At 48.7% G+C, this 27107-nt stretch overlaps 1 protein-coding gene across 1 annotated transcript in view; it reads right to left on the bottom strand.

The window, feature by feature from the left end:
* The window catches only part of DRGX (dorsal root ganglia homeobox), a 32886-nt gene extending 27958 nt beyond the window's left edge, over nucleotides 1-4928 (bottom strand). Inside the window, exons 1-3 of the mRNA XM_010382849.2 lie at nucleotides 4774-4928; nucleotides 4243-4357; nucleotides 4-101 (exon numbers count right to left, since the gene is read on the bottom strand). Coding sequence (XP_010381151.1) covers nucleotides 4-101; nucleotides 4243-4276 — 132 coding nt within the window. The 5' untranslated portion in view covers nucleotides 4277-4357; nucleotides 4774-4928. The remainder of the gene's footprint in view (nucleotides 1-3; nucleotides 102-4242; nucleotides 4358-4773) is intronic.
* Nucleotides 4929-27107: the final 22179 nt, after the last annotated feature.

Raw genomic sequence — 27107 nt, 5'->3', positions numbered from 1 at the left:
TACCTGCTGAAGAGTGAACGTCGTCCGGTTCCGGCGCTGTTTTCTGCGTAGAAACCCATCGTCAAAATCCCCCGAAGAGTGGTTGCCAAAGGGTGCAGTGCCTACCAAGAGCAAAGTGATCAGCCTGGGCTGGAAGGGGCCCCAGTCCTCAGACCGCCCCCGGACACAGTTCAGAGGGCACACACCTGACCCACCAGACAAGCAGCCCTGTTTGTCCCAAAGGATATTTTTCTGTTCCTCCTATTAAATCCCCCTCTTTTCCACTCTGTCCCCAAAACCTCTGACTTTAAACCCAGTTATCCCTATTACACAGGGCAGGTGGTGACCTTAATCCCCAAGATGGCCAAGTTCAATTCTTGTGAAATTCTGGACTCTGAACCAGGAAGGGTCACTGACTTGAGGCAGAGCCTTCACCTGCTCTCTAGCTCCCGGCTCCACCCCTGTTCAATGTGCCTTTATCTCACCCCTACTCCAGATCCTTTAATAGAAGCCTGTGTGTCTCCCTTTGGCTCATCTGGTAGTTTACTTTCCCTTATTTCTATAAATAAGAATTAAAATCTGGGAGTGGGAAGAGGCTGGGGGAGGAAAGAAAACACCAAGAGCTTTTCACAGCACTTTTCTCCTAGAAGTGCAGAACGCAAGGAGGTAAGAAGTTTATAAATGAATATTAATTACTGTTGGTCACAGCTCATCAGCACCATAGTGGATCTGTTATATAGATGTCAATTAACAGGAGATCTGCACCAATAGTGACTGTCCTGAATGCCAAGCAGACTTGAACAAGGCCACTCTCAAAGGGCACCCCGCCCTCTGGCCAGGCCTTATAAAGCACCTATTGCTTCTACTTCCCCACAAAAGAAAGACGTTGTCCTCCCCAGCAGGCTTCAAAACTCGCTATAAACCCAGAACAGAGTTTGGCCCCAAACGTGCATTCAGATCATTTTCCAAATGTGCTCTATTTACTTGATAGTCCACAATGGCTTCTTAGGAAAACAAATGAGCAACTTGCCATTAACCAGTGAATACTTTACCTGCTATGGGCTCTGTTCTCAGAATCACGGCATTAGGGGTTCAGGAGCTACACTGTCCCAGACAAGGACCCTCAGAAGGGCCTCAGTCTCAAAGATTGAAAGTCCTTTGGGCTTCTTAAAATTCTGTCTACTAGAGGAAGTTCCTTCTAGTTATTCTTTCACCCTCCAGGGCCACATCCTTTGCCAAACACCCTGACTCTCTGCTAAAGTGTTCTCCTTCTATCTTCCTATCCAAATTGCATTGTTCCTCAAAACCCTAGTTACAGTTATTTCTCTCCAGTTCAATGGAAACTTAAAAGGAATGGCCTCAATGCAGTCTTATTTTCATTACTTTGCATGAAAACAAATTGTCTTTTTTTGAAACAGTGCACTTGACTGGTGAGGATGGAATACAATCTCTGAGGATCTCCAATCACAATTTCCCTCAGTCTTCTAATTTATACCTCATGGTCCCAAAGTGGCTCACAACGTGTACATGCAGAATCTTTAAGTGAAACACTGCATGTCAAACTGAATCCTAAAAAAGGATGACAGTTCACCAAATTAATAAAAGATTGACAAGCTAATAGAAAAGAAGAAAAAATGAGAATAGCTATTTTACTTAAAAATAAGTAGGATAGTCGATATTATGAAAATGTTAAGCCTTAAAGATAATTCAACCAAACACAACAGAACAATGAAATATTATTTTCAACATTTTGGTGAAATAATGAAGTGAATAAAGACACCCATTACAGATATGAGTGTCATAAGATGTGCAGGTGCATTCACCATTTGTAGGAGTACAAATCAGGTGCAGCCTTATTAGAAGGTAATTTGACAACATCCATCAAACATTTAAGTACACATACAGGTATTTAATCTCTGAATATATTTGTAACGTGTGCCAAAATAGAAAAAAATGTGTTTCTGGAAACACCATAGTTGAAAAAAAAAGGAAAACAACCAAAATGCCCATCAGCAGACACTTTCTCCACAACATAGAATGGAATACTACACAGCAGTTTAAAAGAAATCAGTAGATCGATACATATTGACATGAACAAATCTCCAAGATACATTACAAACTGAAAAAAGCAAAGTACAGAATGATGTAGCAACATAATTTCAGTGCAAATAAGGCAAAACATGTATTTTAAAAATACATAAATGAGAATTAAATCATGTTTTCTTGACGGAATCACAAAAAAAATAACAGATACTTTTAGGAAAAGAAGTGGAAAAGGAGGATTTTACTTTTCAATGTGTAAGTTTCTGTTGTATTCAAACTTCTCAGGCAGGTGCCAGTGGTACTTTTTAATGTAACATCAGCAAAATTATCTGACAAGTAAGATTATGAGCCTTTCTGTCTTTTCTTCTTTATGTCTCTCTAGATTAGCAAAAAAAAATTAAAATAAAAAAGATGATAGACTATAATTACGTCATGTTCCAAAGGTCTGTTCTCAACTTTTCCATTCTCAGGAGATCCCTTTCACCCGGCAACACTCAACTAAACTAAATTACTCCTTTCTGCAAAACTGGCATAGAAACACATCTACAAAGGGAAGAAAGACTCTGAAAGACCCATCTGCTCTTCTTCTGGTTGTATCACAGAGTCAGCACTGAGGTGGGATGTGCCCAGGGTGTGGGGAGCACAGTAAGCCCGCTAAGCTGGGCTGAGAGCTGGGGTCATGGCAGGCCAGGCCAGGACTCTCCCTAAGTCACTCCTGCAGCCCACCCTGCACACAGACATTCATAATGTCCCCTACCTGCCAAATGCCCAAACCTCTGCCTTCCCCAACTTTGACCAGAAGGGTGGGACACTAGCTGGCAATTAGTCTGGACCCCTGGTTCAGATGCACAGAGAAGGCACCCTCAGCATAAGAGAGACTCCCTCAACCCCTAGGGTACACTGTCAGGGGGTGCACATCTCCCACCCTTCCATAAAACTCACCCTGCATGGGACCTTGGGGATAAAAGGAGGTGAAATGCAGGCAAATGTGTGGCCTTCCCTTCCTAGCAATGCTGACAGAGCTAGCAGGGCTTAAACACTGGTCCTCATTAGCTTCCTTTAGAAAATCCTACTGGACTCTTAAGAGCTTTTATGAGAATAACAAAAACAAACTTTCTGAGGCTCAGCCACTGTTCAGGGCAGCCTGTGGCAAGACTGACAAGTATCACCTGAAGTCTCAGGTCTCCCAGGGCCTCACAACATTTACCTTGCCCCTTGTCTCCCACAACTACTTGGCTCCCCAAATTCTCCCACCACAATAATAAATCAAAGGAGTAGGTTGCCAAATGCCACTCCCACGGTTACAAAAGTCCCAATACCCCAGGGCTGAGACTGCTGCTCTGCAGAAGGCCCCATTAAAACCCACAGTGTGGCTCACCTGATGGCTACTAATTGGCCCCCTGATGTGAAGACCCCATCTTGGATCCCCCGGGTCCTGAGCAGGGGGCATGCAGGAGGTCCCAACTGTCCCCTTCTCACCAACCCACACCCCCCTAACAACTGACTGCGGAAGCCAGACTGGGGATCCTGAAGGGAAATTTCTTCTCAGGCCTGGAGACCCTCAAAGATGGAAATTCTGGCCCTGGGGAGTGGGGAATGCTCGACATTTAGGGTTAGTGAGTCACAGAGAAGGAGCCACGCTAGGTCAGTCCCGGCAGGTGGTGGGCAGGGCCACCTGGTTCCAGGGACAGCCAGGCGGCCAGCAAGCCAATTGAGCTGCCCAGAATCCAGGGCGGACGAGGCCCCTACAGCGCTCTCGCCAGCGGCCCCAGTGAGAGCAGCCCAGCGATGGGCCCTTCTAGCCTCGCGCAGCTCGTGATCGGGGCCAGGACGCGGCGGGCTCACTCGCCTTCGTTTTCTGGGATGTTTGCAAAAGCACCGTGAAAGATTGATGCGGCCCCCTGGGTTGGGGAGCCCCAATTAGAGGCGTGACACCAGCATCTGTGCTGGGAGGATTCGGCCGGTCCCCACAGCACGCATAGCCCGGGGCGTCCTGGCCCAGGCGGGGAGGGAGGTGGGAGGCAGGTGGCGACGGGGCGGGGAGCTGGAGCGAGGCTGCAGTGGGGTGTAGGGAGGGGGACAGGGGCACCCCTAATCACCGGCAGGGGGCTGCGCTCCCCGCAGGGCGGAGACCCCGCCACCCGCCAACCCTGCTGCCGCTCCGGCCCTTTCTGGCCGGCTCTGGCTTCATGGAGAGCCTGGGGCGCGGCGCTTACTTACCCTCTAGCTGTGGCGGGCAGTGGAAATAAAACATCGCCGGCTGTCAGATCGGCTGGACGGCCAAGACCTGGGAGGGTGGCAGCGGAACGGACCGGCGCGCCTTGCTCCTGCCTGGCTGCAAAGCAAACAGCGATAGAGCCTCAAGTCTCCCTCTGCCAGCGCTCCCGCCCTGCCCTAGGGCGCACCCGGGGCGCTCCCCTCCTGGAAAACCCTTCCCAATGCCTTCACCTCACTGCGGGAGACAGGAGGGAAGGCGTCAGCCACGTCGCAAGCGGCAACCCCACGGGGCAGTCCTTCGGGTGTGTCCACCTCCTGAAGTGCCGTGCCCTCACCCTAGACCCAGCACCAAACCCTCGCGGCGTAGTTTCTGGCTCTCCGGGGTCCCGTCCAGAAGCCCTGCACCCGGGCCACCGCAGCCAGGTCCGGCTAGCGCGCAAGGCCATCTGCGCGCTGCAGCTCAGGCCAGGAAGGCAGCCGAGCCCCAAGGCCCGGCGCTCGGGGACTGGCGAGTGGGTCCGGAGCCGAGCATACCTCGGTGGGCGGTGGTAGAGGAGGCCGGAGCGTGACCGCCTCCGGTCCGCACGCCCTGCTTGGCTGGCGGCGGGCGGGGCTCGGCGTGGCTGGCGCCCGCAGGACCAAAGAAGTGACTCGGGAAGTGGCCAGATGTCTTGCTGTCTGTCTGCAGCGCGCGCCGCCGCTCAGCACTCGCCTTTATAATCTCACGCATAATTGGCCTTAATCTGATTATTTCCAGCGCTGTCTACAGCGAGTAACTTGGATAGGTCTATTGGGCCTTACAAATGGCCCACGTGGTGTTTTAAAAAAAAAATCCGTCATTTCTCAGCAAACATCAGGAATGTTTTTTCCTCTTTTAAAACAGAACGATACAACAACCACCACCACCACTCCCAAAAAATACATTTTCCGAAAATACACTAGGCCCCACCCCCCACCTCATGTCCCCTCAGAGGCAAACCTTTCTCCGAGAGCGAGCGCCTGGTTTGGGCTGCCCTTGTCAAAGGCCTGGCGACTCCCGGGCTGCAAATTGACAAAGCGCTGCTAATTGTCGCCGCCGGATGGGTTTTGGGGGGACTCTTTGCACACGGCTTCCCTTTCCAAGCGATCATACAAAAGGAAAGTTTGATTTTGTTCTCAGCAAGGGGTCCCTGAATTTATGTTCGCTTCTCGATGCAAATGATATGCGGTGGGACCCTTTGCAATTACTTTTAAAATGCATCGGAGGCAGACACTCAACGGAGAGAGACCGCCCTTCTCTCTGCCTGGGTGAAAATTAAACTCTAAAGTACCGGGCTGAAATTTTCAAGTCAGGGGCGCGGGATTGGATCAAATCACATAAACTGCAAAAAAAGCAAGTCTAATGGCGCATAATTGGTTCTGTAATAGCATTACACCAGGATAATAGCCCGTTACGGCCCCCTGCACTATTAAGTGCTTCCCTGGCGGAAAGCCTTTATGATATTAAAGGGGGAATATAATGATATTTTGGTTATTAAATGCGTGTAATTAATTTATGCACCACTGAAAATAAAGTTGGTATTATGACCCACTCAAGATGCATCAGAAGATGCAAGTCAGACAACTGTTGATAAGTTCTGGTGTCTGTGCTCCGTCTAGACTGCTGATTTTATTTTGGGACGATGGCTTCTTGGACAGACTACATAAATTGAATATTTTATAAACATTCTAATGCTGCGTTAGGGAGCCTTGGCAAGGTGGTGGGTCGGGTCCCTGCACGACCCAGGATCCAGCCTTCATCTTAAAGACACAGCGCTTCGGAAACAAAAGGCCTGGCAGGCCAGCCGCTGGACACCAGCGCTGGGCGAGGAGCATCTTGCTGCGGGACAGAGCGCTGGGTCCCGGCCGCCGTCGACGCCCCTTAGAAAACAGCCTGGAGGAAGACCAGTCCCTCTCCGGCCGAGGCAAGTCAGGACCTATTTCAGTGAAGCGGCCCTTCCTGGGCTCAGTCGCTCCAGAGAAGAGTCTGCTCTGCCTCGGGGAAAGAATCACAGGAAAGTCCCGCTAGGTTCAGAGGGGAGAGAGCTCGCGACGCCGCCGACGCCGGCGACGCCAGCGACGCCGGGGCCACGGACTCCGAGTGTCCAGGCAGCCGGCCCGGGAGGAGCAGCTGGCAGGTCCCGGAGGCGGGTGCGGTGACAGGCGGGGGCCGGCATGGCAGCTGAGGGTCTTCCATACGACATGCCAAGAGGGTTGGGAGCCCCTGGCGCTGATCCTCCCTTATCCCAGGTCAAGAGACCGGCTCGCGCGCTCTGTCTGTCTCCCTGTCTCCCTCAGAGGGCCCTTGCTCTCTGGAGCTCTTGACAAGAGCCCGAAGCTCCTCTTGCTGCCTAGGTCTGCCGAAAGTCCCCTCGGGTTCCCTCCTGCCCTAGGCAGCAGTTCCCTGACTGTGCGCTCTGGGAGCCCGGTGGCGGTGAAGCGAGGTGCGGACAGCGTCTGGGCCGCCCCGGCCAAGATATTCAGGCGCACCTGGGGGTCTGTGCGGGAACCCTCAGCGGCAGCAGACCAGCGCAGGGTGCTGCGTTGGCCCCAGAAACCAGTGAGGTCCAAACGCCAGTCTCAGCTCCCCGTCCCTGACATCGACCGAGGCAGATTCCTATTAAGGCCCAGAGATGACCCCGGGACGAGACAGGCGCGTCCGGGGTCTGAGGACAGAGCGCTCGCCGAGCCTCCCGGCAAGGTCAGAACCCTGGACAGCGGCGCCGGTTTCCCCACCCCGCCCACCCCCGGCTGCTGCGGAGAAAGAAGCCGGTCCGGGGAGCCCAGTCGGGGCCCCTCTCTGCTCAGGAGTGGGATCCGCCCGGCCGGACCCCAGGTGTCCGGGGACCGACCCCAATCCTCTCCCAGTCCAAACCTGCGAAAGTTACTCCGGACACGCACTCAGTGCTGGCAACAGGGACAAAACTCCCTTCTCCGCGGTCCCACGCGCCGCTCTTACCCGGCGGCTGCAGCCGGAAACCATCCCGCGGCCCCCACGGCGAGTCCGGCGGCTTCCCTTGCTAGATAACCAGCCGAGCTCCGGTAACACACCCAGCTCGCGGGATTCCAAGCCGGCTCGGGACCCTCGGCCTCACCTCGCCCGGCGCCCCTCTCACGGAGCCGCTAGGCTGGGCTCCTTCCTCTTGGCAAAACAGCGACTAAACAAACAACCAAACAACCTTAGAAACGAAAGGCTACGGCAAACTTTGATGACGCTAGCCCCCTTTTTTTCCGAATGTCTCCGACACCTGGGAGAAGGTGACTAATAGGTGTTCGCTACGGTCCCCCTCCCCCTAAAAAAGGGCTTTAGCAACGAAAAGGTTATTTTTCCTTAATTCTTGTGCGGTAAAATGCATTTTCCAATTAACCAAATTCTCCTATCTGTCCCGCTTGGACACTCTGATAATTTACAATCTAAAAGTGTACTTTCTTTATCTAAAGACCAAGGTGACTGCTTTTAATTTTCTCTAACCTCTTTACACTTGATGTTCACCAGACTCATAATGTTAATTGGCTTCATATACGGATCATCAGTTTAATGAAGAAATAAATCCTGTGTTGCTTTATGTTTTAACAGTGATTGCTTTAATGAGGAATGTGACGTGTTCCAAAATCAAAGCTGCAGGAGACATTAGAGGGGCTTCCACTAGGATGGAAATGCTTATTTAAAGTTAAAACCGCGGGAGTCTTATTTCAGCAGATTCACAGTCCCCCGCTCCCGGCCCTCACCTAGGCTGCCTCCAGCCTCTGTAGGGAGACACAATCCTGGGTTCTCAGTGCCCCTTGTCTCCGCATCTCATACCCGCAGCCACAGCATCTGCATTCCCGAGAATCATTTCCTGGTTGCTAAACAGGGTGTGCTAATTTGCCTCCTGTCCCATAGGAAAGAGAGAAGCCAGCTCAGGGTGGGGAGTTCAACTTTCAAGGATGTTCATGTTTTTAAAAATAAAATGGGAAGACAGTAACACACACCCCTCAAGACTGGCATGCAGATGTTGTTACAGAGGCAGCTCCCCCAGTGTCGCATGTCTTAGTGCTGAAAATTCAAAGCTTGGCTCCTAAAGGCTGACAGCTCCGACTCAGGCCCAGTGAGTGGGATGCAGACCCCCCAGGTTCTAGCCACTGCAACTGTCTGCAGGAATGCGCTAGACTTCTGCCCAGGTGATGGAAGCTTTACATCTCTATATCAATTAATAGCAGAGTAAATCTGCTTTCTCTAACGGGTGTTTGATTTTTCTAATTTTAAGCTGGTTCTATGAAAGGAAAACTGTCATCTCAGAAACACTAAGAGCAGCAATAAAAAGCTGGAAATGCGAGCGTCTATCTAAGCCCTCAATTGTTTTCGGTTGAATTATGAATCATTTTAAATTGATTCCTGAAAAGAATTCCAAATCCTTAGAAAATGTAGGGGTTTGAAGGCTCCGAGTTGAGGTCTTAAATACCATGCATAGTATTCATTTCTTACTGTTTGGTTTGTTTTAGGAAAATTAGAAAAATATTTGGAGACACCACTGTCCTCATCTTTTGAGGCCAAATACAAAAATATGTGTTGGATTTGACATCTTAATTGTGCTCAGAAGGGATTTTCACAACCTCCCTTTTAAAACTTTACTTAGCAGAAATGATTTCAGTACACATGGCTCAAACCCATAGCAACAAGGTAAAGCAGGTAAAATACTTAAATTATCAGGGAGGAAAAAACCACACTGAATTTCTAAGTATATGTTTTGGAAGGGCTCAGGTTATTTGTGCTGTCATTTTGATATTTTTACAAATGTTTTAAAGGCTCTCTAGCATAATCCCTGGTGGACACATCTCAGTGTGAATATTGCATGTTCTCTACTTGTCAGCAAATCTATTGTTATATTGCAGTTTTGGAAATTGCCAAAAAACTTAGCTTAGCTAAGCTAAACATGAGAGAATATGTGAAGAACATAGCAGTTAATTGAAATTCCAGATTTCCTGGGGACGTGGAAACAGAAAATGCATATATACAACAAGGGGTAGACATGCATTTTTATCATCCTGAAAATTCCCTGTAATTCACTAGTTCTACTGTCATATAAAACATGGTAGCTCCTCAAATGCAAGCCAGCTTCCAATAACTTCACCTGTTACTGTTCAGTGACCACAGGACAAAGTATATTCCCATGTGGTTCCCAGGGATCTCAGAGCTCAGCTTCAACCTTTGACCCTGTGTTTGCTGCAGAGCTTGGAGGGTTGCCCATGGCCTCCTAATTCTCACAAAGAAAGAGAGCACAGCCCAGGAGGAAGGCCCACCACCTGAGGAGTCTTCACCTCTGCCTCCATTCAAGCAGGCTTCAGGTCCTCAGGAGAATGAGCTTGAGCAGGTTACTTATTCTCTCAGGACCTCCCTGTCTCATTGTGTGACATGGGACAACAATGCCACATCAAGTGCTGGAGGGAGGATTAAAAGACAGTGCTGGCCTGGTGCAGTGGCTCACGCCTGTAATCCCAACACTTTGGGAGGCCGAGGTAGGCAGATCACAAGATCTAGAGATCGAGACCATCCTGGCCAACATGGTGAAACCCCGTCTCTAACAAAAATACAAAAATTAGCTGGGCGTGGTGGTGCATGCCTCTAGTCCCAATTACTTGTGAGGCTGAGGTAGAAGAATCACTTGAACCTGGGAGGCAGAGGTTGCAGTGAGCCAAGATTTCGCCACTGGACTCCAGCCTGTTGACAGAGTAAGACACCGTATCAAAAAAAAAAAAAAAAAAAAAAAAAAAAAAAAAGTGCTAAAGGACTTTTAGGACAGTTAAAACTATTTTAATGGCAGATATACGTCATTTGACATTTGTCTAAACTCATAGAATGCACAACACCAAGATGAACCCTAATGTAAATGGTGGCCTCTGGGTGATCATGACATGTCAATGCAGGTTCACCCACTGTAATAAATGGGCCACTCTGGTGCTAATGTTAACAGTTGAGGAGGCTGGGGGTGGATATATGGGAACTCGCTGCACTTCCTGCTCAATTCTGCAGTGCATAGAAAACTCCTCTACAAAATAAAGTCTATTTTAAAAATTAAAAAATTTTAAAGACAGTGCTGAACACAATGCCCAGCACGTAGCAACTGCCCTGTGAACATCAGCTGCAACTGTGGCATTATCATTATTATTATTGTCTTGCTGCTAGGGCCACGTTCCTGGAGAGATGCTCTTGTGAGCTGTTTTGGGAACTTACAGATGGCACCTGAATCTTCTGGTGGTCTCCTAAATTAGCCCCATCCCCCACCAGGCCAAAGCCACAACATCCTTGGGAGAGCTCGCACTTGCCTGTCTGCCACACTTAACTTACTTCCTTACCATTTTTTGTTCTTCACACTTAATTGCCTGGTTTGTTGAACTGTACTCAAAACACCTATTTTGCTAGAAAACCTAAACAAAGGTCCTTTGAGCTGGATCAAAGGCATCTTATCCAGTTAATAGAAATGTTTTAGAAATTTAAATCCATTGACTTTAGATTGGGCATGTCAACTTTACTTGGTCACATACCTCACTATTCCCTACTACTTTCCTCTCTCCAGGTTGTGTAACCCCCCTGGCTCCTGCAGTTATCTGTCTTTCCAACCCTTGACATAAATTCTGTGTGAGTCTATCATTATTTTCAGACTGATAATGACTTTTTGTCAAGTGTTAGGATAAGAAAGGGGCGTGTTGAGGGAGGCCAAGTCCTCAGCTTCTAGCATTTCAGGGTCTCGTTCAGTCCATTTCAACCCTTCTCTCCTCCCTTCTTGCTTTCTCTCTCTCCTTCTTTCTCTCTCACTCTCTGTCTCTCTCCTTTCTCTCTTTCTTTCTTTCTTTCTCTCTCTCTCTCTCTCTCTCTCTCTCTCTCTCTCTCTCTCTCTCTCTCCTTCCTCTGTCTCTCCTTCTTTCTCTCCCCTCCTTTCGGATATCTAGCACCTACTCTGTGCTATGCCAGGGGATGCAGATCTGAGCTCACAGCCCTGGGGAACCAGCCCCTAGGGATTCTGGCTAGGGAAAGAGATGGGGACACAGAGGGAAAGGAAACTGGTACCACATGGAAACCATACCCAAAAGTATTAGATCCACTGGACCTTGTCTCTACCACCCTAGAGGAACTTCTGGATGGGCAGCTCTGAGAACATAGCTCACCTCCACCTGGGGAGGAGTTCCTGTCCTTATGTGCTCTCCTGCAGCTTCCAATGGAGAAGAGCCCAAAGACACAGTATCTCCTCTGTCCCAGAGTTCTCACCTGAGTCTTGTCAAGGGGTCATGACAGGGCTAAGCATCAGCCATCAGCCTCCTAATGGGACAATCTTGAGGGGCTGGACCCCACATTGGTCTGGGAGACCTCCTCCGGGTACACCCACAGGTTCAATTTCTAAGATCCCAGCATCCAAGACTGCTCTAATTGACTCACTGGAGTCACTGACTTGAAGCAAAATACTTTTATAAGTATTTAGTTGGTAAGTCTAGCTATTATTAACATGTAGCAATGAATTGCTAATAAGAAACCTAAATCAATCGAAGGAAATCTCAAATTGGGACCCACCAGAAATAGAAGAAAGATCTCAGTCTCCAAGTCTAAATCATTTCACCAATAAATCTCTAGACAAAAAAATAGCTTTCAAGGTCAGCTCTTGGGTGCAAAGCTCTTTGGGTGCATTCATACGACTTGAATGGAGCTGTGGCACATGGAGAAGGGACTGGAAACAGCAGAGGCAGGGTTGGCGGCCAGTCCTACTGATCCCCAGCACAACATCCCTGGCTGCTCCCTCCTAAATAGGACGTGGCTTCCCTCAAACAAAATGCACATTTGATTGCCCATATTAAGTGCTCGATAAATGTGCGGAATTTAATGGAAATGACTATGGAAGGAATGAAGTAAGTTTGCTACATGAATAATTAGTAAACACAATGAATCTTTTCCATTTCTGAGACTTGCATTATGTACATAGCTGCAGCAGGAGGGGTACAGGTTTTCAACCAGGTGAACTTGGGGTCAAGTCTGGCCTCTTAAACCTCCCTGTTGACAAGGCCCGCCTGTCAGTACTTGATCCAGGCATCAGTAGGTTATTCTTGCTGCTCCCCACCACTCTCTCTTCTTTCTCTCTTTCTCTATCCCCATCCCTCTCTCTTCCTTTCACCACTTCTTCCTTTCTCTTCCCAGCCCTCTCTCCCTTCCTCTTTTTTCTCTCCCTCTCTCTCTTGCTATTTCTCTCCTTCTGTCCCTCTCCCTCTCCCTCTCTTCTTTCTCTCCTTCTTTCTCTCTCATTCTCTCCTTTCTCTTCCTTCTTTCTGTCTCTCTCCTTTCTCTCTCTCCCCTTTTTTCTCTCCCCTTCTGTCTCTCCTTTCTTTCCTTCTTTCTCTCTCCCCTTCTGTCTCTCCTTTCTCTCCTTCTTTCTCTCTCTCCTTTTCTCTCTCTCCTTCTTTCTTTCCCTTTCTCTTTCTCTCCCTCCCTTCTTTCTCTCTCTCCTCTCTCTCTCTCTCTCCTACTCTCTCATACACACAAAGACACACACAGTGAGTACTTCTCAGCTGTGACTTCACTGTCATGCTCTTGGAATCCTGGATCGGCAGGGCCCTCTGTCTCCCCACCTGACCAGCCCACTCCCATCCACATTGGTCCCACCTCACCAGGACTGCCCTCTGGCCCTCCCCAACGTCTCACTGCTCTGCTCTTAGTGACTTGGTTGGCCATCACCTTGCCTGGCATAGCCAGGCTATAACAGGGACTCCTCAGCACATTTCCCAGGGGTGGGGCACTGCCTCCCTCTCCTCCCCATGGCCTCAGCCTCACTCAACAGCAGACTCTCCGAGCACTCTTAGATCCCAACAGAAATTTTTATTGCATGAAATTGCCTGTTGTCTAAGCAAAGCTGGCTCAGGCAATTCCCACCTTTCAGCCCCATCCCCAGTCAGCCCACACCCTCCACAGACCAGCCTGGCAAGAGACAAGGTAATACACAGGGGGCATGCCCCTTTGCCCACTGATCCATCCGCCTCCTCATCCATTATTCGAACAGCTGTGCAGCCCTGGTTCTGTGGTCAGGTAACATTCAGCAGATGTACCTGGGGACCTGGGGAGGTTGGGGTATTGGGAGGGCCTCATACAGCCATTGTAACAAAGCTTGCCAAATCGAGACCTCCAGCAACAGGCAGCATGTCCCCTGGATGCAGCCCTGAAGGGGACCTCAGCTGTTCAAGGCAGCCCCTCAGCCCTGGCAGCTTGGGCTCAGGGAGTCCCAGCCAGCCAGGGTGGCCATGGCGTCTTCACTCCCTAGCCGCACCAGCCCAGCTCAGGACCAGGCCTCCCTTTTGCTGGAGAATGGAGGCTCCTCCTGTAGCCTGCATATTCTTCTTCTCCCTTCCCCACTCATTTCTTCAATAGACGCTCACTGAGAACCCTGTTCGTGCCAGCCTTACACGGGGACAAAAGAAAAGAGATGTCATTTCCTTCATGATGTTTAAAACTTTTAATATAATATTTGTGTGTGTTCGTATATGTGTGTTTACCCATATTATTTCCCCAACTAGATTGTAAATGCTGACTGTAAACAGCAGGTCAGCATGGGCTTAGCAGTGCCTGGCACCTAGTAGGCATAAAATAAAGATCTGTTCAATGCATACATTAATAAGACAAGATCTACAGCTTCAAGTCACAGAGGACATAGCCGTGAACAAAGCATTTGGAGATAAGTGCCTCAGACAGCGAACAAAGCCAGTGCCTCCCTGCAGTGCTGGGCTGGTGTCCTTCAGTGCTCTCTGGAAAAAGTCAGGCCTTGAATAATCGCATTAATTAAAGAGGGACAATCAATCGTCTCTTCTTTCCAGTATCTGTTACTAAAGGTTGCTAAGGGCCTTTGGAGAGTCACCTCCTACATGGTCATTGGGTGTGCGAGCCAGGTGGACACCCTGTCCAGTCTTACTGGAAAGGCTGCAGCAGTGGGAAGGCACTTCTCCCTAGCCTGCTTCTCTTGACTGCACCCACAAACCATCCCAATGGCTACCCTCCCCGCATGCTGCAGCCAAAGTCATAGAATGGATATGGGGCTTCATGTCCCAAATCCGTGTTGCTGCTTTCCAGCTCTTGGGTTGTCTTAGTTTTTTGAGCGTCATTTTTCCCATCTGCAAAGCCAAAAGGATTCCCGTCATGGAAGAACTGCTGTATGAAATGGTAACATTTTCCACAGCTGGTGGTGGTGACTAGCAAGTGTGACAGCCTTTCAGAAAACAGAGGAGGCAGGGTAGCCCTTCCACATCTGCATATCTGTCCTCAATCCTGAAATGCCCCCCTCTCTCTCTCTCTCTCCCCTCCCTCCTTTTCTTTCTCCTCTCCCTCCTCTTCCCTTCTTCCCACCCTCTCTGCCTACTCTCCCCTCCACTCCCTCCTTCCCTTCCTCTTTCCCTTCCCTCCCACTCCCTCTCCCTCTCTCCTCATCCCTTTCTCTCTCCCCTCCCTTCTGTCCCTCTTCCTCCTTTTCCTTCTCCTCCTACCTGTCCCCACCCAGGTCCAGGCTCTGTCTGGCAACACCTATGCTGAACTCTGCTGTGTCCAAGTAATGTCTATTCCCCATTCCCTGCGATGGCTCTCCCAGGTGCACCTGCCTTGGCTCTCATGGCCTCACCCCTTTAACCAGAAAATTGTGTCTGGAGTTTGGGGGGTAGGAATGCAGAAGGGGTGAAGGAGAGGGGACCCTCATTTCTTACTTTGGGCAAAGGTTACCACCTTCTGGCTGTCCAGCCAGGGTGAGAGTTGTGTTGTTTGGCCAGTGTCAGTATTAGTGTTGTTTTATATTTTCTAAAATGTGAAAACAATTGCATGGAATGCATCTGGCCGAGGTCCTGGTCCGTTGGAACGTCTCACCCCTCACACCAGGATACTTTCTGCCTCATGTCTGAAGGCAGCTGAACTTACAATCCCTGAATGGATTTTTTTAAGTGGTTTGTTTATGGCTGACTTTCCTTTTATTATGCTCTTCAGAAAAAGTTGTCTAAAGGAAAATCAATCAATCAATGAATTAAATGTTTAAAAAAATTTTAAGGAAGCACATAAGACAAAAAATTAAAACTAGCAGTGAGTGGTGGCTCATGCCTGTAGTCCCAGCACTTTGGGAGGCTAAGGCAGGCCCAGGAGTTCAAGACCAGCCTGGATAACATGGCAAAACCCCATCTGTACGAAAAATACAAAAATTCGCTGGGCTAATTTTCGTTATTTTCTTAAACTTTCAGTAGATAAATGATTTGATCAAAGAATAAGCATATTGCAGATGCCTCAATTTACTCACACTGCTTCCCATTTCTGTGAAAGCCCATCCGTGACCAGTGGCATGCAAGTATTTTTCTCTTCAGCTTCACGTCCACCTTGAGCACCCTTCAACGTTCCCTCCTTAACCAAGTGGCCCATCCTTGTGGATGGTGAAACACCCACGAGCATAGCCCCAAGTGGAAAACTACATTCATCATGCAAATCCCACAGGCCTCTAGTCAGCCACTCTAGTCAGTGGTGGCAAAGTTAGAGCCAGGCAGGGTCTCAGGGACGGCCTGAGATGTTGGACATTTTTGTGAGGACCCAGGCCAGGGACAGAGGTCTGTAGGGAAGCCCTGAGCCTCCAGATAGATGCTTCAATAAAGAGGCTGGCTGGAGGAAGAGGTCATAAGCAGGTAGCCCACGGTCAAATGTCTCTGGGGTGGAGCTGGAAGGCTGTAGAGGCAGGTCCTGGGACAATCAGGCATCAGGTCAGGGGTCTGTTTTCCGTGGCCAGGAAAAAAGATACTCACAAGTTCAGATAGTAAAGATGTCAAGGTCAAGGCCGCTGGCTGTTTCTCCCAGGCAGGGTCATCTAGCATGTGGCATATGGTGGTCCTCAGAGCCTCCCCTGAACCCACTTGGCTCCACCCACAGTCTCAGACGGCTGTCTGCAACAGATGGGACTCTCTGCCTACAGCCCTACAGAGAAACTCCTCAGTGACCATACTTTCTGGGTCACTGAACAGAACTTTACACTCCATACAAATGTAAATTCAGAGTAGAAACCACTGCTTCCAAGGGAGAACAGGGTAAACAGCGGGAAACCAGGTAACCTGCCACCAATCGTGGGAAAAGGGAAGTGACGGCAGGGAGGGGTCTCTGCCTTCCCAGCATTCTCCCAGCTCAACTTCCTCAGACTGGGATGAGAAGAGGCATTAACCCACTTGGTACTTTCTGAAACAGCTGCTGCTGTCCTGAAGTTGCACAGAGCTACCCAGCCCAGAATCATCCTCACTGATTTCAGCCAGAGCCAACAGCTGCCACCAGGTGGCACCAAACTGCAGAGTAGCTCCTTTTCCACTGGAGAGACAGCTTCACGTGGATAGCAGGAGCCAGGACCGATCTATCTGGGTGTTCCTGCTCCTACTAAGGCCCTGGAACAGCCTGGGGTCTCAGAAATTGCAAATGCCTGCTGGTTGGAGAATGGATGGATAGGTGGGTGGATGGAAGGAGGAAAGAGGAAGGAGGAATGAACAAATAGATGGATGAAGGGACAGATGATGGAGTTCATTCTACCTCCCTAGCCCCACAGGAGCCGGGCACCCCTTCTCTTTTAAGTGGAAACCACAGGTAAAGCTGGAGATGTGCCCTGGACCTCAAAATGAACTCCAACTCAAGAATATGCCCTCCCAGGTGCCTCTGCCTCCAGCTGAGGTACACAGCCTGGAGAGAGGGCTTTTTTTTTTTTTTTTTTTTGAGATAGAGTCTCGCTCTGTCGCCCGGGCTGGAGTGCAGTGGCCGGATCTCAGCTCACTGCAAGCTCCGCCTCCCGGGTTTACGCCATTCTCCAGCCTCAGCCTCCTGAGTAGCTGGGACTACAGGCGCCCGCCACCTCGCCCGGCTAGTTTTTTGTATTTTTTAGTAGAGACGGGGTTTCACCGTGTTAGCCAGGATGGTCCCGATCTGCTGACCTCGTGATCCGCCCGTCTCGGCCTCCCAAAGTGCTGGGATTACAGGCTTGAGCCACCGCGCCCGGCCGAGAGGGCCTTTATTGAACAAATTAGTGGGGATAAGATCTGCCCTCTGTGTCACGGGGTAGAGAGCAAGAGGTCACTGGGGTGTCCTCACACTCTGCATCACACCAGGGGCAATCGGGGAAAAAAACCCTTCCTGTCTGTACCCAGTTCCCACCCCAGCCTGGCCAGACACCATCACCCACCTTCCCACCAGTCCTTGCCCTTCCCCTTGTCTGGAAAGCTGCCCCTGGGTGGCCTTCAAGACTCTACCCTCACTTCATCCCAATCTCGGCTTAAAGTCATCTCTTTAAGAGAAGACTTCTGAGACGATAGAAGCCCGTTTCTCATCCCCACCACTCTCTACCTTTATTCCTGCTTTGGTTTCCTGCTTAGCTGTTAAGTCCTTCTCGAATGCTTTATTGGCACATGCTTGGTGTCTGTCTGGGTGCTCACATGCAAGCTCCACAGTGCACCCTGGCTTCTAGAACAGCATCTGGCATGCAGCATTTTGTTACATAAATGAGCCCCAGCTCCCCCACTGGCTGGACCAGCAATAGGCAGCCCCTGGTCCCCGTGGCTACCCCCAGCCAGACTCCCCTCCAACAGGAGAGTTCATTATCCCTGAGAAGTACACCATCGCAGTAAAAAGGCAACATCTCCTTAATTGCCCTACTAATTACAAGTCCTGTAGTCCTCAACTGTGCACCAACACAATTGCAAATCTCATTTCCTTGCAAAGTCCAGGATAAACAAATCCAATATATTTTGTTTTAATTATTGCTGTTTAATGGACCATAATGAAACTATAGTGAGGGTGCACAAAAGGAGATCATTTGGAGTATCCACCTGTGCAGGGCCAGTGGTGAGTGGGAGCCTCGATGTTCAGGTTTCATTTACCGTAATCCCAGCTGCCTCTCTGTGCCCAGAAATCCCATCACTTATTTATCCGCCTTGCCTTTGGCTCTGAGCCCACCACCGGGGCAGGATGTCCGCCCTCCTGGAGAGCAATCCAAAACCCAGGGACCTTGTGGATGGTGGAAGTTCCCCACATGCCAGGTGCCAGGCTTTGACAAGCCACACAAAAAGGCATTTTGTTTTATCTCAGGGTTTTTTCTTTTTTCCGTTCTTACAGGCTAAAACAGTTTATCGTACGTATATCGACTATATTGTATTTCTTTTAAGTTGTTTGTGCCGGGGCAAGGTGGGGGGACTTTCTCTTCTCTGCTTGTTTTCTTATTGAAAGGTTCATGACTTGTGAGAGCTTTTAATGTCATAAGGCTTTCATCTTCCATTTGTCATCGATGACACAGATGTTTTTCCTAGTTTCTTGTGTGGCAGTGGCTGTGTGTCCACTCACATGACAATCTCAACTTCCTTGGCCCTTTTAGTCTTGGTGAGGGTGAGATTCAGCCCCCAAGGCCCCATTCTCCCACAAGGTCCCTGCGGCAGGAACATCAGAGCTCCACCAGTTGGGCAAGGTAGCACACAGCACTGATTCTCTGGCTACCCAAGAAGAGAGACCCCCTCCTTGCCAGCCCCCAGGAGGGCCCGTCTCACTCATCTGCCCCCCAGGGGCCCTCCTCCTTGCTGCCCTCCTGCATCCCTGGCTTTTCAGCCTCACTTTATTCCTGCCTTGCATTCAGCTCCTGGCTCTTTTGAGTCTTTGTTTCTACTTAGGAAGGGACTAGGGGAGGACGAAACAACCCTGGGACACCAAAGAAGGAAGAAGGGGGAAAGAAATCTGTAAGAAAGCCACACAGTTCAGGAGCGCATCCAGCAGCACAGCTGGACTTCATCTGTGTGTTTTCTCAGAAAGTCTTCTAAATCCTGTGGCCCTCCCCAGGTCTGCAGGTGGGACTCCTTCCAGAATTCACCATTATCAAAGGAGCACTAGACAGTAGGACTGGGGGAGGCTATGCCAACAGCAGACAAGGTGGAAGGACCTTTGAGACTGCCACAAGTGAAGCTGGGCTCTGCAGGCCCACATCAGGCTCCTCACTCACTGCCCTTGACCATAGAGAGCCCAGAGAGCCCCAGGAAGAAGTGGCAGACTCCCCTCTCTGGGATTCCCTGGCTCAGCCTGGGATTGGTCCTGGGCGCACAAAAAACCAGAGGGGAGCTGAGGCGAGCAGTGGGCTGATCTGACTCCTAATTATGGTCCTGGGATTATTGGAAGAAAGTGGGTCTTGCACATGCTGCCATCTATTCAGTCAACAAACTGTTGCCAGGCCAGAGGGTTCCAGGCGTTCCCAGGGCTGTCCTGCTGTGGGGCACCTGCGTAGTGATGGGACAGCAGGCTCCGCAGGTACACTAAGGAGTTTATTCCCATTTTGCTGCTGCCAGCAGCCTGTGCTTTTATAGATTCATTCCTGCGGTCCTGTTACCTCCCCCTCATCTTCATTAAGTAGCAGACATGTTCCTAACACCAGCTCTCTGCCAGGCCTGGGCACTGCAAAGGAGGGCTGGCAAAATCAGCTCCCGGGTGCCCCCATCCCAGCCCTACACAATCTTCTTGGCTGGCTTTTACGTGAACTAGTGTTTATCTCATCTCCTCACTAGGGAGGAGTGTCTCTTGCTTTCTATTTGCTTACTGTGCCATTTATTCCCCCAAAAGCCCTTTAAGAGATGTGGTATTCTCCATTCTTCGCAGATGAGAAGGCTGCCACTCACAGAGGTGAGGGAATTTTCCTAAGGTCACACAGATAGGTGGCCAGGGACAGAGCCAGGTCCAAATGTGGGACTTTGAACATATCCTCGGTTCACGGAGGGCTGGGATGGGACTGCCTTCACCTCTCCACACCTTAGGTCTGCAGGGCACCAAGAGGCTGTCCTTGAATGGCACCTTAGGCTGATCTAGGAACCCTGAGTTGGGTGAGGCCTCAGAGGTCACCAGAACCTCATTCATGCCAGGTAGGAGCCCACCAGTACCTGGCAAGTGAAGCCTGAAGATGCCCCTGCCTGGCTCTCCCCACCTTCCCGCCGTGGACACCCCATCTCCCAGTCAGATCCAAAGAACACACAGAACACATCTGCTCTCTTTTTAAATCAGTTGGGTTTTTTCTTTCAAATAAAATTAATATATCTTCACTGAAGAAAATGTAGAAAACATAGCTAAATAAGAAGAAAATAAAAACCACACAAGATCTCACTAACAAGAGAAAAGCTTTCTAGTGTTGACTGTAATGTATTTCTGTCTGGTGTTTATTCTATGCAAATAGTTGTAAACAAAAATAGGATCATATTGTGAAGACTTCTGTGATCAGCTTTTTGAATCAAACAATGTTGTTGAACATCTTGCTATAAACATCATCTTCAATGTCTTCACCATAATTTGGATGGATAGATGGATGGATGGATGGATGGATGGATGGATGGAAGGATGGATGGATGGAAGGATGGATGGATAGGTTTGTTTCATTTTAATCTAAGCAGTACCACACATCCACAATAGATGACAGGAAATTGTCCTCTTTCCACTACCTGATTGAGAGTGGTAGCTTACTGGCATGGCAGGGCTCTTGTTCTGATTTCATTAGATCTCAAATGCTCTCACTTGGGCTCCAGGGGGGTGGTCAAGCAGAGTGAAGATTAAAAAGGATTTTCCCTCCACCACTCTGTCCCAGTGGTACAGAAACACAGGTGCCACTGGCCTCCAGCTGTGCAGGGTCTCAGCTCTGCCAGTGACCTGCTTCCCTAAGCTTTATAAATTCCACTGCTGATCACCTGCTAAAGCTGACCAATTCCACCATCTCCCAGTCAGCCAGCCAGGAGAGTTTATGTTCCGCCCTTAACCAGGACTTCTGTACCTAAGCTGGGAAGGAGGTTGGGGAAGGCAATAAAGCTATAAAACTCTTCCTCCTGTCTTAAAAACAGGACATAGCCTTGTGAGAGGAATAGCTAGATATGATGACACTGGGCTTTAAGTGGAAAAAAAAAAACTTAAAAAGAAAAAGAATGACAAGAGAAACCTCTGATCCATTCATTATTCATTCAATAAATACCAAGGGCTGTCTCTGTGCTGGGCCAGTGTTGCCCTGGGGACCCAGCTGTAAGTTTTTATGGAATAGAATAATACAGGAGGCAACAGTCCCGCCTAAACTGGCCCCCATACCTCCACTCAGCTAGCACAATTCCAGGATGGATAAACTGAGGCTTAGGGAGAATCTACACCTCACCCAAGATCACACAGGGACCTCAATGTCATCATTAAATGAGATCTGGTGCTCTGAGCTCCCAAGTGGATATCATTTCTTCCCACACCATTCTCACTGCTCACCCTACTCAGCAGTTATGAAAAGTCAAGAGAAGTTCATGCCAGGGTGAGACTGTCACCACAGCCACACTCTCCAGTGCCATGTTTGCACACTGCCTCAGCACGACCGTCTTCTGTGAGTCCAAGTAAAGGAGTCTGGTGGAGTGGAGCTTGGTGGGGACATAAGATGAGTTGGAGATGTCAGGGTTCACTTGAAGTGAGAGAGGAAGGACACGAGGGAGGTGTGATGGGAGGCATTGTTCTTGTGGCCCACTGGGAAGACACACTGACCCTTGCAGTAATTGACTTTGTAGCTTGGTGGGTGGCAGGAAGACTCAGCCAATGTTCCGGAAGTCCACTTTGTGTCTCACACTCCTCAGACATCCGGGATGGCTGGGGGTGATGTCTGGAGATGGCTCCCACTGGGGCAGATGCTACAGCCCCAAGGGCAGCTGCACAGCAGTGGAGAGCATCAGAGGGGGCTCAGTATGACCATCCGCACTTGACCCTGCCCTGCACCCCAGCTCCCTCTGCCTGTGCCCCAGTCCTTGCACACCACTCCTGGCCTCACAGGCAAAGCTTTACTGGCCAACCAAGAACGACTCCTGCCTTCCAGGTGGTCCCACCTTTTCCTTGCCTCATGGCCACAAGTAACACAACCAGAAGTCAGGCACTGAGCTGTGTGCCACCCCATGTTAACTCTGTACCAGGTGCCAAATGGGTAGGAGCTAAACAGGACGCCTGCAGCCACACTGCCTGGATTCAAACTCTGGCTCGGGCTCTTACCAGCTCAGTGACCTTTTTGTACCTTCGTCTTTCTAGCTGTATAATAGTAATAATAATGGTATAAATCTCCTGGGCCTGCTGAGAACATTAAATTCATATGACTTGGTATAAATGACAATTGATTCAACTCCACATGAGAGGAACCAAATTGACTCCAGCTTAGGGCTCAAGTGATTCTCCCACCCAGCCTCCCAAGTAGCTAGGACTACAGGTGTGCAACACTATGTCTAGCTCATTTTTTTTTTCGGTAGAGATGGGGTCTTGCTATGTTGCCAAGCTAATCTCAAAGCCATCCACCTGCCTCAGCCTCCCAAAGTGCTGGGCTTACAGGGCATAAGACACTGAGCCCACCCTAATACCACATTTTTACTGCACCTCTTCTATGTTTAGATATGGTTAGAGACACAGATATTTACCATTGTGTTACAACCACTTGCTGTACTCAGGAGAGCAAAGCTGTACAAGTGTGTAGCCTGGGTGTGTAGTAGGCTGTATCATCGAGGTCTGTGTAAGTACACTCAATGATGTTCACACAACAACAAAATCACCTAATGATTCATTTCTCAGAATGTATCCCCATCATTAATCAACACATGACTGTACCTACCAATTCCCCTTCAGACAAACTGAATGATCAAGTCATTGCTTCCAAGCCAGTGCACATTTGCAATGGAAAGACAACCCCAATAAACATTTTATCTTTGAATATTAGCAACAGAAAAAAATCTCCAATTTGTGCAATCTAACATCCCATACCGCAAAGTAGGAACCCAGAGAACAATATCCCTGATTGCCATTATAAACTTGAGTTCCCACTCGCCATCAGAGAAATGCAAATCAAAACCACAATGAGATACCATCTCACACCAGTTAGAATGGCAATCATTAAGAAGTCAGGAAACAACAGGTGTTGGAGAGGATGTGGAGAAATAGGAACACTTTTACACTGTTGGTGGGATTGTAAACTAGTTCAACCATTATGGAAAACAGTATGGCAATTCCTCAAGGATCTAGAACTAGATGTACCATATGACCCAGCCATCCCACTACTGGGTATATACCCAAAGGATTATAAATTATTCTACTATAAAGACACATGCACATGTATGTTTATTGCGGCACTATTCACAATAGCAAAGACTTGGAATCAACCCAAATGTCCATCTGTGACAGACTGGATTAAGAAAATGTGGCACATATACACCATGGAATACTATGCAGCCATAAAAAAGGATGAGTTTGCGTCCTTTGTAGGGACATGGATGCAGCTGGAAACCATCATTCTTAGCAAACTATCACAAGAAGAGAAAACCAAACACCGCATGTTCTCACTCATAGATGGCAACTGAACAATGAGATCACTTGGACTCGGGAAGGGGAACATCACACACTGGGGCCTATCATGGGGAGGGAGGAGGAGGGAGGGATTGCATTGGGGAGTTATACATGATATAAATGATGAATTGATGGGTGCTGACGAGTTGATGGGTGCAGCACACCAACATGGCATAAGTATACATATGTAACAAACCTGCACGTTATGCACATGTACCCTAGAACTTAAAGTATAATAAAAAAAAATGGGAATAATAAAAATAAATAAATAAATAAATAAATAAACTTGAGTTCCTACAGCACCAAGGTGTCCCGCCTCATTGATTGGCCTTTTGTGCCTCAGTTTCCCCATCTGTACAATGGCAGTAATACTGGTAAACCTCATATGCTTGCTGAGAGTATTAAACTCATATGCCTTGGCATGGATGAGCTGCTTCTCAAAGCCCAAGCCAACATTCCCAATGTTGGGTATTCAGTGGTTTGCAAGGATGCCGAAGAGCCCATTGGTGTTCAGACCCAAGTCCAGCACGATGTGGTTCAGGTTTTCTTAGTTTTACTCATTCGCATTCTCTGATTTCAGCCACATTCCATCTTTGTATCTAAGGTCTACTATTGACTTCACATTTTTCTATCAATTGCCTCACTTTGGTAACCAAAAGTGTAATTTAAATGGACACTTGGTAGCACTATGATAAACCCAGTATTCTTATGTTCACAAGGATAAATTTAAAATAAATACATCATACAAATGATACTCCAAATGCAATGTGCACAAAAAGGGCTCATTGGCTTCTAAATAATATTCCCCACTGCAACAAGGGCCAGACTTGCAAATGTTACATAAGTTTGAAATTATTTCAGAATGAAGAGTTTAAAATCAGGAGGAGGAAGGAAGGGAGAGAAGGACAGGACTCCTCAGAGGGAGGTCTGATTCCAGTCAGGATACGGAATGTAGACAATGAGCTGTGCCAGGAGGTGAGGACATGGACAAAGGCAATGGGAGCCTGTCAAAAGGCCACCAGCACTATCTCACAGCAGCTCCTGGCCAAGACCAGGAATATTTGAGCATCAAAATAAATGATGAGGCTAATGGATTATAATCTAGTGAATAAAACAAAATTCCATGAGTCCATTCTGATGTAAATAAATAAGTAGGAGCGGCTCTTCCTTCCAGTAAATGCCGATAATAAATGTAGGAGTGATGGAGTCAGAAAATCCTTTGGCAGCCCTCATAGTAATAATGCATTCAGGCAAAACTCATCAATGAGGTTAAAACAGTGGGCAAAAGTTGGATGAGGAACAGGATACTTGCATAATCTCAGAAGAATTTCCCCACAGATTACTTACTGAGCTCAAAGGGGTTAAAAGTAGCTTACATTAGTGGGGCCTGGAGTCGACCACCCTACCCAGGGATTTCGGGACAGATATGTCCCTCCTGATGTGATCAGCTACAGATGCTTCACCCAGAGCCTGAGGAAACATCAGGCCGACCCAAATCAAGAGACGTTCTGTGAACTCCAAATTGTGAGTATCATGAAGGCTGAGGAAAATCGGGGGTCTATCCCAGCTGCAGGATAGGGGTAGATGACCGAATGCAGCATGGGAGCCTGGACAGGCAGGCAGAAGAACTGCTAAGGACAGTGTGGGGAAAGCTGGCAAAGTGTGAATGTGAATCAGTATTGTGTCAATGTGAAGTTTCCTGGTTTTGATAACTGTACTGCGATTCTCTAAGAGATCGCCCTTGTGCCTGGGAAAAACACTGAAATATTTAGGTACAAAGGGGAATGATGCCTGCAACTTACTCTCAAATGTTTGGGGAAAAAAATGTGTACTTGTGTATGCGTGCATGCACGCATATGTGTCTGGAGAGAGAAAGAGGAGAGGAGAGACAGAAGAGGAGGAGGGGAGGAGAGGGAGAAAGAGAGGAGAGGAGAGATGAGGAAAAAAGGGGAAGGGAGAGGGGAGAGAATACAAATGGTAAAATAAATGGGACAAAAACATAAACAATTGGTGAATCTGGATCAAAAGCACGTGGGAGTTATCTGCCACTCTCATAGCTTTTCTGTAAGTTTGAAGTTATTTCTAAATAGAAATATCTTTAAAGTGAAAGGTATTTGACTGTGTGCTGATCCAGATGCTCTGCTTTGGCCACCACCAAAAGAGTGACAAAGAGGTGTGGCTGACAGTTCCCAGCCCCCCAGCACCTGTGTGTGAGGTATCTGGGAACTCCCCGCAACCGTGACCTCCCCACACCTGTAAACGAGCCAGATATGCTGGAGGAGACTCCTCTGAAATAAAGCATGCAGAAGCATCAGGAGTGGTGTCTGGCAGGTCCTGGGTGCTCCACGACACTGCTCCCCTAGCCCCCAGACACCTCCAGTCCAGAAGGTCCAGGCCCTCCCTGTCTTACGTCTGGGTGACATCAAAAGTTAGCCAGCTTTGGGAGGCCAGAGGCATGTTTCTGGCCAAGAGGAGGTTCTCTCCTTCTGACTCTGGGGTAGTAGATCCAAGGAACTTGTGGATTTTACCTGGGAACACAGCACCCCTGCCATGAGCTTACCCCTCACTCCCAAAAGAGGAGAATAAAAGCTATACACAGTGCCCCTGAGAAATAAGATGCAGGTGCAAGAAAAGCTTGCTGCCATGCAAGCAGGGAGGTGGAAGGTGAAAGGCCTCTGACCTGGGAAGTCTTGCAAGAAACTGATGTAAATTGGAAGGGAAGAAAGATTTCATGCATGGAAATGTCCAGCGGCATTATTTATAACAGGAGAAAATAGAAAACTGTTGTTAAGTAAATTATGATACACCCACTTGATACAATATTATGTGATCCAAGGAATTCTTCACAAGGGAAAATGATTGGATTAAGACATCAAATGAAAATATATAGATAGATAAACTATAATCTACCATGAAAAACTATAAGAAAAAAGACTGGACGGAAATACATCTAGATGTTAATGACAGTTGCTCCTGAGTGGTGCTATCATGGGTGTCTTTCTTGCCTCTCCTTTGAACTTTTCGTAGTTCCCGTGGGTTATGTTACCTTGTTGCCTGTGGAATAAAATCCAACTTCTTTGTTCCCATTCCTGGCCTTCTGTGATGGCCTCTGGCTCACCACTCATTCCAGCAGTGCCCTCCTTGTCCATGCTGTTCTCCTCCTAGAGTCCCTCCTGGGCCTAGCAATGTCTGTGCACCTCTCAAGGCCAGCTCAGACAACAGGAGCTTTTCTGGGGACAACGCTGGCCTCCAGTGTTGCCCCACGAGCATGGAAGAGTGAGTGCAGTGCCACTTTGGACACCTGCCTCCTAGGCATCCAGCTCTGTCCCTTGAGACCCTCCCCAAAACAGGCAATCACCCTGCCTCTCCATGGCTCCTGGAGAGTCTATCTCTCCACCTTGTCTTCCCACATCAGGGCCTTTGAGAACAGAGCCCTTACCTGACTTACTCTTAGAAATAAACAAGAAATGAGCAGTAAAGGAGTGAGGGGAACAGGGAG

This window comes from Rhinopithecus roxellana, chromosome 11, assembly GCF_007565055.1.
Source record: "Rhinopithecus roxellana isolate Shanxi Qingling chromosome 11, ASM756505v1, whole genome shotgun sequence".
Taxonomy (NCBI): Eukaryota; Metazoa; Chordata; class Mammalia; order Primates; family Cercopithecidae; genus Rhinopithecus; species Rhinopithecus roxellana.
This window is presented reverse-complemented; position numbering and strand designations above follow the sequence as displayed.